The sequence below is a fragment of the Schistocerca cancellata genome, chromosome 4, assembly GCF_023864275.1.
Source record: "Schistocerca cancellata isolate TAMUIC-IGC-003103 chromosome 4, iqSchCanc2.1, whole genome shotgun sequence".
Classification (NCBI taxonomy): Eukaryota; Metazoa; Arthropoda; class Insecta; order Orthoptera; family Acrididae; genus Schistocerca; species Schistocerca cancellata.
The window spans coordinates 522857226-522870881 of NC_064629.1; the positions used below are offsets into that span (position 1 = coordinate 522857226).

The 13656-nt window shown below is 41.2% G+C and overlaps 1 protein-coding gene across 1 annotated transcript in view; it reads right to left on the reverse strand.

Annotated features, from left to right (window-relative positions):
- Window positions 1–7933: 7933 nt before the first annotated feature.
- LOC126183298 (lisH domain-containing protein ARMC9-like) overlaps window positions 7934–13656 on the reverse strand; it is a 242578-nt gene continuing 236855 nt past the window's right edge. The window contains exon 17 of the mRNA XM_049925137.1: window positions 7934–12726. Coding sequence (XP_049781094.1) covers window positions 12651–12726 — 76 coding nt within the window. The 3' untranslated portion in view covers window positions 7934–12650. The remainder of the gene's footprint in view (window positions 12727–13656) is intronic.

Sequence of the window (13656 nt, forward strand, 5' to 3'; positions counted from 1 at the left end):
CATGGTACCACTTCCATGCATGCATTAAATCGGACTTTCCCTATGCATAAGTCAACTGTCAGCGACCCCAAAGGCATGACCTCCTTATCCCCCACTCCACGCAACCTAAAACGTGGTGAGTCTAACTTCCTTCGTCCCATTATATTCTTAGTAGCCACTGACACTTGCGCCCCTGTGTCCAACAAAATCTTAAACTTTTTAGTTCCTGTGGATCCTATCACTGAACATTGCACCTCTGCATATGTATCCGTGGCATTGAAATTAAACGGGACCTCCTTTAGATGGGTCTTGGGCCCCCTCTGTCATTTAACGCTTGTCCACCTCTCCTATCTCCATTTCTCCATCCTCCACACTGCTGATTTCCACCCCCTTCCTCTATTCCTTGATGAGTGGGTACATTGCCTCTGTACACATCCCGTACATCCACACTTATAACATTTTATACTCGCTGCAAATTCTGTTTGCCTCTCGCGTACTCCTGTTGCCACGTCTATTTCCTCACACTGAATTACCAGCTGAATGGCCAAATACAAACCTTTCGGAGTCCCTTCATGCACTTTCCATGACATATGCGCTGGTAACCCTCTCAAAAATACATCGAGTGCCCTTTGCTCAGTCTCCTGCAACAGAATACTATTCGCTTCATCGCTCTGACCGAACTCGTAAGTGTACTCATTAATTTCGCTTATTCTGTCCACAAATTTCTCCACCGGGTCTCCCCCTGTCTCTTTATCATTGTACTTAACCTCTCCCTGAAGTACCGAGTGCTATTCTGTTTCTTGTACCTTTGTAAAAGTCCTTCCTGTAACTGCTTAAACTGTCCTGCCTTCCTTAATGCCTCAGAACACCTTACATATGTTTTCGCTTCACCTGTTAGCCTAATCTTGGCTACATGTAACAACTGCTCATCAGACCAACCATTCATCGCAGCTTAAATTTCCAAGCCCTCCACAAATGAACGCACATCGTCAGATGCCTTGCCAGAAAACGGAATAATCGAACTCATGGCGGCTGGATCAATCTCCTGCTCCCTAGGCAACAACGACTCATCAGATGCGGTTTCCCGCTCACTTCTAGATGTTAATTCATTTCTCAACTGAGTATTGTCCGATTGTCCGCTGTCAATTGTGCTACTTTTTCCAACAAAATCCGCACCACTTCTGGTTCCGATACACCTTGCGTCCTTGATTCTGCCATTGTGTTGCTTTCATTCTCAGTTAGTCGTTTTTTGTTTCAGGACTAAGTACAAGAATAATCTGACTCCCTACAACTCTGTATCCTCATATTCACTAACATCATACTCAAATTAACACAAAAGTAATTAAACACCACAAAACAATGTTACTCCCTGAACATACTAACACTTACTCTGACAGCAAAAAATACTATGCCCATGCAAACATGCAAAATGTGGCTTGGCAAGCCATACTCAAAACACCAACAAGAAAGAAAATGTGCAACACTCAAAAGAACAATTTTGACAGCACCTACCACATCTTATGACTGTACTGCAGGCGGTGGGCTCAAACACCATACTGGACAGACGACGTCCACTATTCTGACACCAAATCTAGTGGATGGGTGCAGGATGTGCCGTATTAAAACTTGTCCGAGCTTTTCAAATGGTTTATTTTTTCCACTACAGTGCTTTGTTGACTGCGGTCCGCTTCACAGGCCCTGCTTTGCTGAGGTAGTACCCCCAGCGGCCTGTGCAACACACTGTGTTGAGCCAGCCTTCTATGCCAGCTGCAGAGTTCCAATTACATCAGGATGGCTGCACTAGCATCCAACTCAGTGGCCACTGTCCCCGTTGACTCTGCACTGCTCTGCTGGGAGCCATAGCCAGCCGTGCTGCTGCTTCTACCTCGGCTGGCGTAGCTGGGAATGCGGAGGGAATGACTGCTCCCATTCCGGCGTCCGAACCTGCAGCCCTTGCCTTGTAAGTCTCCAGCATGTGTCAGGAGCCAAGACGACACCGCAATAGCGACCCGAAGAATGGCCCACCCTGGCTGGCTGAGGACCCTGTGTCGGCCTCAGAGAGTTGAACCAACGACCAGCTGTGGACTGGGATGCTGTCGCCCCATCTGTTGCCGTGTGTTGCCAGTAGTGTGACACGCCCCGCCATCCAGGAGAGCTGCCACACTTGGATGAATCTTGTTAGACAACCACACCTATTTATACTCGGCTTCACGGCTCTGTTTCGCTAACACACCGCTCCGAGCCATGTACGCACAACACCCCAGTTGCGCCAGTGGGCCCATTCTTCCTGTAGCTTTTGACATGCGAACCGCTGCATATACGCTTTTCAGTGGTTCAATGGCCCCTGTGGCCTCCATTCCACTTCGCAACCATTGGTCAGCATAACTTACTGCAATCCAGCCCCCACCCGGCTGTAACTTGTGCGCTCCGAAATACTGCACAAAATCTAACTTTCCTATCTTAAACTGTGGTGCCACTACAGATGTATGATAATGCCAACCACTTCTAGTGAACCTATTCTGCAGCACTGTTAAAAAAAACTGTGTATTATTTGGAGACAACTCTGCTTCAGCACCACTGCTATAGATAATCAACTGCATTTACCAGAAATCCTCCAGATGGCTTCCCATGCTTTCATGGAACAAGTGCAGTAGTTGACAGATTCCAGGAATGTGTGTCATGATTTTTTCTTGCTTTCCTTGATTATGCTTTGTGTTTTAGCTTTTGCTGCTCAAAAGGCTGTGAGGTTTTCTGCTGATCTGGGTTGCTGAGTGACACGCATCAGCCCATCAAGGTAAAGGCTGCCTTCTTCTTAGATTATCTGAAGGCTTCAATATAGATAAGTCAACTGCATGGTGGAACACTCATGTAATGTGGCCCACCCATTCCTGTACACTGCCTTAGTGTTCAAACATAGCTCTAGATGGCTGAACAATGTCTAGATAGATCTGCTGAACATCCATATTGGTGGCTTCCTTTCAAGGACTGCTCCATCCAGGGTGGGAAGTGGTTGTCAGTGATTTCTTACTGAGCAGAATCTGCAAGAGCTGGCAAACAGAAAGAGAGGTCTATGGCTAAGGATGATTCAGTAGCAGCATTGAAATGAGTGGGATTGTCCATGTTGAGGTTGCACAGCTCCTGAGACGTCATGAGGCTCTCTAAAGCTCAACCTCTGGGGCAAGCAGAGTTCGGCCACCATGATACCTTATGGGCGTTTAAGTCTCCCTCTAAAAGAAATAGTTGGAGGAGATGTTCTATAACATCTATGAGTGCTGTAGAATCTATCACGTCTTGTGGTGTAAATACAGAGAGCATGGTGTGATTCTTTGACCCACACAAATTTCAACTATAACTGCAACTGCTTGCAGGTCTGTACCAGGGATAGAGCAGAGGAGTGGTGTGTGTTATTGACAAACATAGCTACCCCTTTCTTGGCCCTTTTACCAGTCAGGTCATCCTTGCAGTGTAGGGTATAGCCCCATAACACTGGGATATCAGTAAGTTTAAAATACGTTTCTCATAAACATAAGCACAGGGGATATTTCTCAAAATGAACACATGATGATTTTGGATGTCATCCATGTGCAGGGGCTATGGAGCTGGTTCGTCAGGGTGTGTGAGGATAAGGTACAGGAAAACTGTATGCAGACTACGTATGGAGTATAGTGCCTGTCGACAGAGGCCATAGTGAGACCTTCAGCATACTGGACAAGGGACTTCTTGTCACTGCAGATGTGCCAAACAGTTGATGTTTAGTTTGCTTGATATAGACGGAAGTACAGACAGACCCATCAGAGAGGTGATGGTCAACATCCAGGAAGGTGGCATGTTGGGTTGAGGAGGACCAGGTGCAGCGAATGGGAGATAATGTGTTGAAGTTAAGTTGTGAAGGAAAGAGAATAGGGCAGGGGTATCCAACAACCTTTTAGCTTACCTGGGCCACTAACAATAATGGCAAAAAATAAAATATAATAAAATAAAATTAGCACCCACTGGATGGCCAATGAGAGAATAGAGAGCATCATGTGGAAGTTTCAAAGTGAAAATATTCAATTTATCATAACTTTACACAAACGGAATGTTAAGGGATTTTCTTTCTGGTCATGTAGTTGATGCTCACTTCTTGGGCCACATTGAAACTTGCTTTGGGCTGCTGGTTGGACACACCAGGGATAGGGTGTCTTGTGCCAGGGTCCAGAGCACGAAAACATCATCAATGGACCTGAACCAGACAATGGGTTTGAGAAACTAGGACTAGGAAGGTTTTCTCTAGATGCCCCAATGAAAAGGTTGGCCTTGGAGGGTGCCATCTACATCTATATCTACACTCTGCAAACCACTGTGAAATGTATGGCAGAGGGTATGTCCCATTGTACAATTTTCTCAGACAATACTTCATTATAGATAACTAATCATCTGCAAAAAGTCTAAAGTTACTATTAATATTGCCTGCAAGACCATTAATACACAAACATCAGGGGTCCCAACACACTTGCTGAAGTATCCCATTGTTGGAGATGCACGCGTAAGCAGTGAGGTGTGTCCAGATAGCCAACAACAATACAATTTTATTACTACAGAGAAACACATGATAACATCAGCAACACAAACAGCTTCCTAGTGAAGGCAATGTAAAGATCGCCCTGATCTACTGAAAGAAAGTCACTAATATAATACAGTCCTTGAAGGTGCAAACTGAGCAATCTGTCTGGCACAGTCCAGAAACACTACTGTAGGCATGGTCTGTGTAGGCTGCACTGATTATGTCCAAGGTTATAATGTCATACGCTGCACTCAGAGAAATATACCAGTGGCACTTCTGAATTATAAAGTCAATGTGCTGGCTGGGACTTGCACTGGCTGGCGAGCTGTTGGGTGGTGTACTATAAAGGCCGCCCGGCGAAAGAATACCAGGAAGTTGTCTTGTGTTGTTGCTAGTACTGGCTGTATCTGACAAATGTTACACCCTCAGTATTGAAGCAGTTATTATATTGTTAATAGATATAATTTTCAGCAACTGTAATATTATTTTTTTCAGTAGAAATTTCAGTCATCAATTGCAAATAAATTTTATTATGCATATTATAAGCATAATAAAATTTTGCAACAGATGAATGAAATTTATACTGGAAAAGAAAGAAGAAAAAAAAAGAAAGCTGCAGCAGTTCTCACAGGCTATGAGGTGCTGTACGAGCTTGCAAGCATCTGACAGGGGTGGCAATCCACAGCACTCTGTTGGTGTGATGTGTGACTTGATCATGAGGGACTGGGTGTATGCCATATTCCTTTTCCCTTTGTAGGAGATACAAAGCGTTGACAGTAGTTGCAGTGGAGACAACAGCCAAAGATACGGCACTCATCTTCCCCACAGAGGAGAAGCCATCCAGGAGAAGTGATCCAGAGAATAGGAGTGCCAACGAAGGTCAATGAAAGGCCTGAAGGACGGGAGGGGGGGGGGATCAGGCATACAGAGAAGACCGGGATCCATAGCCATGGTGGAATGGTGCAGAGTGGGGTCAAGATGAAGGTGCCTGTCAGGAAAGAAAAATCCGAATGCATGAGACATGTGAGAGACTTGCAGAAGAGAAGATGTCGGGGGAGGAAGCAGGGCCCTGAAGACAGAGGCAGAATACCAGCAACAGACATGAAGGATGGTGGAAGGAAGAGCCATGTGGCTGGAGGAGACAAGGGGCAGACAGCAAAGGCAACAGAAAACAGTGAGATGCCACCATTGGACTGAGAAGAAGCTGGCATGCATGAGGCTGGATCTGATGGCACATAAAATGACAGGGAAAGGCCAATGGTGCAAGCAGGCCATCAGCATGCAGATCTTCAGCGAGTGGGCCAGCAGTGTGTGGGATGGCTGCTAGTGGGCCAGTGGCGTGCAGCCGTAGGTGTGAAGGACGCTGGTAGTGATGGAATCCAAGGAGGTGCTAGGGCTGGTGGCAAGAGTGCTGGTAGTGCCAGAACATGTTACAGCAGGTGCCTGACATGGAGGCCACAATGTGTGCCTGTTGTGTCAATGCTGGCTGGCTGTGAGGACAGCAGCAGGGCACCAGCAGTTGATGGAAGACAAGTGTTCAAACCAACAGTGGCCATCAAGATGTGAGTGTGCTGAAGGAGCCAGCCAGGCAAGAATCACAGGAAAATACATAGCAGCAGCCAGCTCTGGATGCAACAGAGCAAGGAACGTCAGACAACCCATCGTCAGTAGTGGGGAGAGCCCAGAGCAGGAGGCGTCCACATCAGGAAGGCTGGCCATGGCCATGGGCTTTTGGCAGCAGGCACAATTGGCATCAGGCATGGCCAGTGGAGACAGCTGCCAGACAAGATGTGGAGCAGAGCTGGAAGAACAAGAGACGTGCAGAGCCATCGCTGAGAAAGAACAACTGTATAACTGAAGGAGGCAAAACCGGGCATGGCCGGACCTTACGGCAAAACTTTTATGATTTGAGGACAGGATGTGCAGGGCAAATGAGCTCACCAGAGATGTCTGTGAGGAAAGACATCTGAGAGCAGCAAACAAGTGGTGGCAGCACTGGCTAGGGCCCCACAGAGGGCGGAAAGTGTACTGCAGAGGTGCCTGTTTTGGTGAGTACTGTCTCCTATAAGAACATTAAATCAAATTAAACTCTGCAATCAGGCCCTATAAACCACATGATAGCCATGGGCTACCATGTGTCATCATGCGTATGTGGTATGCAGCAACATGGGGTCAGCACACCGCTCTCCCAATTGTTGCTGACTTTTGAAACCTTGGAGCCACTACTTCTCATTCAGGTAGCTCCTCAATTGTCATCACAATGCTAAGTGCACCCTGTTCCAGTCCTCTCATCAAGGAAAAATCCCTGACAGCATTGGCAGCTGAACCAGGGCCCTCCACATGAAAGTCAGGCTTGCTGACCACTTGGCTGTGAAGATGGATGCTATAAGAACATGAAAAACTTTTTTAAAAGCATTCTGTATAATCATCTTTCAAAGAGCTTCTGCATTTTGTCCCCAAACTGCAACTATCCCATAATTTAGTGTGTCAAAGTGCACCTCCATTTCATTAAACAGTGCCATGGCTGAGTAAGTATCAGTGTCTTCTTTCTTGCACTCCATTACAAGATAATTTAGTGTTACCTTGCATCGGTTCTTATGGTGGACAATGGAACTGAAATACTTTATTCTGTGTCTTCATTAAAAGCACATTTTGAGAAGAATTATTATTACATGAATGTGCTGAGTAAGTAAATTTGCTATGACATTTATTATTTTTCAACTTACATGCACTCGTTCTCGATTAAAAAGTGTCCCAATATTTTTAATTCTTGAGCAAGATAGAGACACTTTCCAAAATTTAGGCAAATGCTTGCACCCACAACACACTTCAGTACAGTTTTGACAAAGCTTAGATGCCTTTCAAATGTTTTCAAAAGTGGAAATGTTGCCATCAATGTAACTGAGACATGTAGTCAATTTCAAGTGCTGTTGAAATTTTCAATCATGCATTCAAAGGTGATTGCAGAGTTCTGTAGACCAAAAGGGATAACCTAGAATTCATAGTGGCCTCTATACCATAAAGGCAATGAAAAGATGATTAAGTATCACCACCTCTATCTAGTATTAGCCAGCCATATTTTAAGAACAGTTTGGCTCTAGTCAGTCTAATGTATCATTCATTCAGGAGAACTGATAGACATAATTTTTGTGATTTTCTTCAATTGATGGCAACCAACACAGAAGTGCCATGTGTTACATCCTATCTTCATGTGGACATCTTCCTTGAGATTACTTCTGTTTAATTTTTTGTTTTATAATGTTCTGTAAGTTCTATAGGACAAAGTGTCCAATAAATACCATGGTAGAATATTAGTCAAATCAAAAATAAAAATACATCACACAAAAACTGTGGCATTATGGGTCACAATTGACTATCTTACACACAAAGTTTTTGTACATAAAGCTTTATTTGAAAACAAACAAAAGTATCTGGATTAAAAACTACACTTCTTAGATTAAGTCTGCAGTACAAAGAAAAATGCTTCAACATATGAATTTTACGTTAAAACATAAACTAGACATAGTACAAGAAATATTTAACTTCACTTATCAGAGATCTCTGAATTTTAATTTCTATGACATTAAAATTATGAGCAGCATAGGAGAGGATACTCACTTCCAAAGAGCAGTAAACATCTTATTTGGTGCTTACAATAATACGAACAAGAAACAGGAATAAACTTGTTTACAGTTTATTGAATTACAGTTTTGTATTACAACATTATACAAGATTACAGCTCATATTGCATCATCAGTTAAACACAATTTTCAAATAATGATGATTCCATTACTGTTGTAGGGCAGGCTAATTAAATAATACTTATAGCAATACCACACAGAACTACTGGTTTCTTCTGCATAAAGAGGCTGGAGATTGGCCTGCATCCAAGGGCTGAAAGCCTTCCTACTGATTTTGCTGTGGTTGTGAAACAGTCAGAATCAGAATATATTTCTGTAGAAGTAAGAAGAGTGGGAAGCATTTTGCAGTATAACTTTTGTGCATACTCAGGTGAAGGGATGGCAATGTTCTATGGTTGAAGCACTCTTACAAGTATGGAACAATGAATGTGCCCCACCATCATATGAAACTTGGGGTACAAAATATTGTTTGACAAGTGATTCTGATGAATAAATAGTTACTTTGAGTATAGTGGAAGGTATCGTGTTAAGCAAAATTAGACTGACTTGTACACACAATTAGTTTTGAATAGCAGAATTTATAATAAATATCTGACTAGGTGACCACTATAAGATTAAGGTATGTGTGGCTATTCACTGAATAGACTATGCTGTGTACATTCCTAATCAGGTTTTAATGACTACTGTCTGACATTATAAAAGTCATGTATATAATGCATAATGAATGCAAAGTTTGACACTCATTGTATATGGTCTTCTGTTGCTAACTAAACCTGAAACTGTATAGTCAGTAAGTTGATTTTGTTTGCAGAGATGAAAGTTTGGTCCCACAAACATAGTTTTGGCCTGCCGCACCCAAATAAAAATTATCTATTCTAGATCTATGTAAGGAAACAACAGATACCTTGTTGTACAATATGAGTAACTGGCAGCATGATGAAGACAATGGGCATTCAACCACATGATTTGTTTTACAGAGAGATTCCAACACACAGTGGTGCATTCACAGTAAATGTGTGTGACATTCTCTTTGCAAAGAAGTAGCCTTCATTTGTGTTTCTTGAAGCAGAACGATCTGGTATTTAGATTTCTATTGTAAAAGGATCTTGAACATTTCTACTTGCAAAGGTAACACAGATGTACACTTGAAATTTCACTGAAAAAACTGGGAGAAATGGAATCTGTGGGTCATAAGTCAGTGTTCCAAGAGTTTGTTAATTTAGGTGACAGGCAACTTGTGAAATTGCAATGACTGACTGAATAAGCACATGTTTAATGGAAGCCAAAAGACATTGCTGTTGCAAGTAAATAACAAGACATCCATGAATGTAAATGTATGCCAGAATAGTAACACATTCTTCATATTCTGCACCTTTTCATTCTAGTATAAGTCTGTGTTTCACAGGTGAAACAAAATTCATTTTATTCATCATCCTGTGTACTGAGACTGGCCTTGTACGTGGCAGGCCTACTGACATGCACTTGGGCCTCAAAAGAAATTTATCTCTAAAATTTACTCAGTGTTAGGGAAAAGTTTGAGCTCTGTTAGAAAGTTCTAATTTTAAGTCTGATCACAATCAGGCCTGTTACTCTTGGAAGTAATGAAAAAAACTCTTCACAGTAAAAAAAAGTATTGCCAAAAAATTATGCTCAATGACCAAATGATGATATGCAAAAGGTTTCCTTACACTGAAAAGCATAAATACTAATAATTTTCATAGTAAACAGATTTACTTAGTGTTTGATAAAATATGAGACATAAGAATTCTTCCTTCTGGACTAAATGTCCAATAACAATAAATGAAATAATCAGTATCACATCATTATCACCACCACCACTGCCACCACCACAACCACCACCACCAACAACAACATTGACAACAACAATAGAATTCAACTGTTTACTTGTCATTAGGAAAAACTGGTGTCCATTTATGAAAGCCAGTGGATTTTGTATGCTATGTGGCAAAAAAAAGCTGAGTTTCAAAAGTGCTACCCTCGTTAGTGATCAATAGCCACTTCACTGCACTTCAATTAAGAAGCACTGTTCTAACAATAGGTACCATTACTACTTAATTTAAACTCTTGCATTCCATTTATCAGTTTTTCAGTTTTCCCAGTGCCACTTATTAAGACTAGACATGGCCATAAAACTGTTCTCTACATCACATATTGCTGTTAAGGAGTGTTGTGAACAGACAGATACTCAAATTCATTGGCAATTGATCAAAACAATCTAGCTGCAGAATAGAGTTATGCACAGAGGCCCAGCCTAAGGGCAACTTCCCCGGTGCTGCAAACTGGTTCACAACAGTTTCAGATGAAACAAGCCCATGATCTCATCGCACATGATAGGCTGTACTCCGTAAAATCACTAGTGCACCATGAGCTGGTTGCAGCAGTGATGGTTATTTCAAACTGCAATATATGAACAGTGAGTAGGGGCAGTGCTGTGTTGATCAGTGATGTGTAGTGTGTAGGGCAGTTCACATTATCACTATCACCAACTTCTCTATTTTTTTTTTCTTTTGTTATCATGGTAGAAGAGTGCAGAAAATAAACATTGTTTGTAAGACAGCATGTCAAGAAAATGTGAAGTACCGGGAAAAATTAATCAGTGGTGAGTACAGAAACACAGAGAGTGATACAGATCTTAAAAGTTCAATTTGGACATTATTTAACCCTAGAATGGTTGGCAATGGGTAAAGGGTTAATTGTATTTGTCGTGCACTGTGCTCTGAACTTAATGCTCATGCTTAAAGGGTCAAATGCATTTTGCATATTTCTCACCATCTGTGTGTGGTTAATAAACAAGCATCTTGTGTTGTTGAGAATTACTTCTACAATTTGTTCAGAAGATAGTTACTGATATACGTATGGCTGTTTGTGTGTGTGTGTGTGTGTGTGTGAGAGAGAGAGAGAGAGAGAGAGAGAGAGAGAGAGAGAGAGCTGCTTTAGGTTCTACAGAACTATTGCAGGTGAAGGTTTTTTGGATCTTGCTAATATGTAAAGAAAAGTATCCGCAAAGGCAATTACAACTCATTCCACAACCACATCACAGCACATGGCAGAAAATGCTAAGAGACTAAGACGTCTAACTATGCCTGAGGTGACTGGTTGTACAACAAGAAGTGAATGCTCACAAACTACAGATGCTGCCAATAAATGGTTCAAGTATCTTCAAGAACAAAGCATTTGATTTTGTTTTCAACAGCAGTTTAACATTCACAGTATTGGCACTGTTAGGTAAAATGTCATGCTGTATGAATCATGAGGAGAGAGTTATTTCATGAAACTGCAGTACCAGTGAAACCAAGGAATTCTGTTAGATGTTCAGGAAGGATCAACTCCAACAGATAAGTTAGACAGGTATTAAAAGCAAAACTGTAAACTGGGAGAAAATGGGGCACCCTACAGCAAACAGAACAGGAAAAATTTTCAATATTTTCCATAGATTGCCAGAAAAATATTTTGTATACAAGGATCGAGCTCAGCTTCTGGAAGAAATTTTGCTCCACCAGTTTCATTTGCAGTGCTAAACCATCACTTTTACACCTGGGAAATGTGGATGCTTCTCTTTTTATTCATAGTAATTCCATTACTGACGCAAATGAGTGAAAAAGCATGATGAAGTTATTTTTGCACATTATGTTTCTTTTCCATTGTATGTACATGTGCAAAAGTTTCATTTATTCCACATTTTTTGTGTATATTTGATTTACCTAAATTGTCTTTGAAATGATTTCACTGAATTTTAGGGGCAATATTGCCAGTTTTATTTAAACCTTGTATCATCCTGTTTTAAAGTTCATATTTAAGTGAGAACAGGTGATGGTAGGATGTGCAAACCACATACCGAAGAAATAGTGTGGCGTGTGTACCATGTGCTCTTGTGGTAGTGTGCCCTGTCCATATATTTTGTACTTTCTTCCCACTGTTTGCAATGCAGTCTGCCCGGTGTGGGGGGCCAAGGGCTGGCAACTGGCTGCACCAAATAAAACACTCCTGTACCTGAGTTGGCCAACAAAGTGAGTGGGACTGAACTACTGGGTGGCAGCCCACTCTGCTGCAGAACACAGAACCATTCTATGTGCAGTTCCCAAATGAGAGTTTTGGATGAATAAGTTTTAACTCTAAGAAATTATAGTTGCACCTAAATGCAACAGATACATCATATAACCTCTAAATGATAAAAACCTTTAAAAATTATGTTTACTTCATACATAATGGTACAAACTGCATTCCATATAAGGCACTCAGATTTGGATTTAGTAACACGAAATAGCTAATAACATAAATGTACATAAAGCCTTACAATTTTTCCCACATCAATATAAAAGATACATTACATTCCTGAATTTCAAAATTTCAGTGGTAAACTTTTAAAATGCACAGAAATGTTTCAGAAACTAATCAGATAAAAACAGTTACATTTGCAAATTCCTGATCTGATAACAGCCCTTCTTTAGCATGGAAAGTAATTCTGTTTAAGAAGGTTTCCCTGTTGACGGTGTCCGAGGTATACGTGGACGGGACGTGAAAGCTTTTGTAAATTCATTTTCCCTGAAACATTTAACAAAGATCATGTTACCTTTTCCAGGACTGGTATTTCAAAAAATGAGGGAAGAAATCACCAATTAATTAATAATAGACGCCATTACAGTCAGAATCCTGGTGAACAGAACCAGTAAATGCATTGGTATGGGATGGTATAAACTAAAGAAGCAATAAACATCCTCAGTAAAACATAGATGATAACAAAGGAATCATATTAAGTCTGTTGTGTGGATTAGATAATTTCTGTCTTAAGATCTAGCTCTCTCTAGTCATGACACACTGAAGCTACAGTTTCATCCATGGGACACCTTCCATAATAAACAAAATGTAAGCAAAAGAACAAAAAATTTTTTGAGTGTACATCATAATCCACATCATATTTTAGTAATAAATGTTACCACCTGACAGTTTTGCCACTGATTCTAATTACCCTTTCAATACTAGGTACCCATAGGCAATAAATGTTAATGTTACATAAAAGATAAATAAAAGTAGCTGGGTAATTAATGACTTTACATTTCAAAGTGCAATTATTTGTGTGTAACATGTAAATAGGAAATACACATTTCAAGCTTAGTGGCCTTCAGCAATTGCTCTCTCTCTCTCTCTCTCTCTCTCTCTCTCTCTCTCTCTCTCATCTTCAGAAAGAACAGAACACCTTGAATGAGCAGAGATAGCATGTTCATATTCACAGGACATATACATTTGTATATGATGCTGAAATGATTAGCATTTTAACCATGTCAGCTCGCAGGTTCCAGGTCAACATTTATATTGTGGTGCTACACCACATACTGGTAAAATGTGCCTGTGGCTCTCATTGTCACTGTTAACTAAAGGTAATGGATCAGTGTGACTTAAGCAGATGTGCAGGATGCCTTGCAGACATATGCACAAACCTTATCACCAGATCATTAAGTGTGAAAGAGGTTGCAT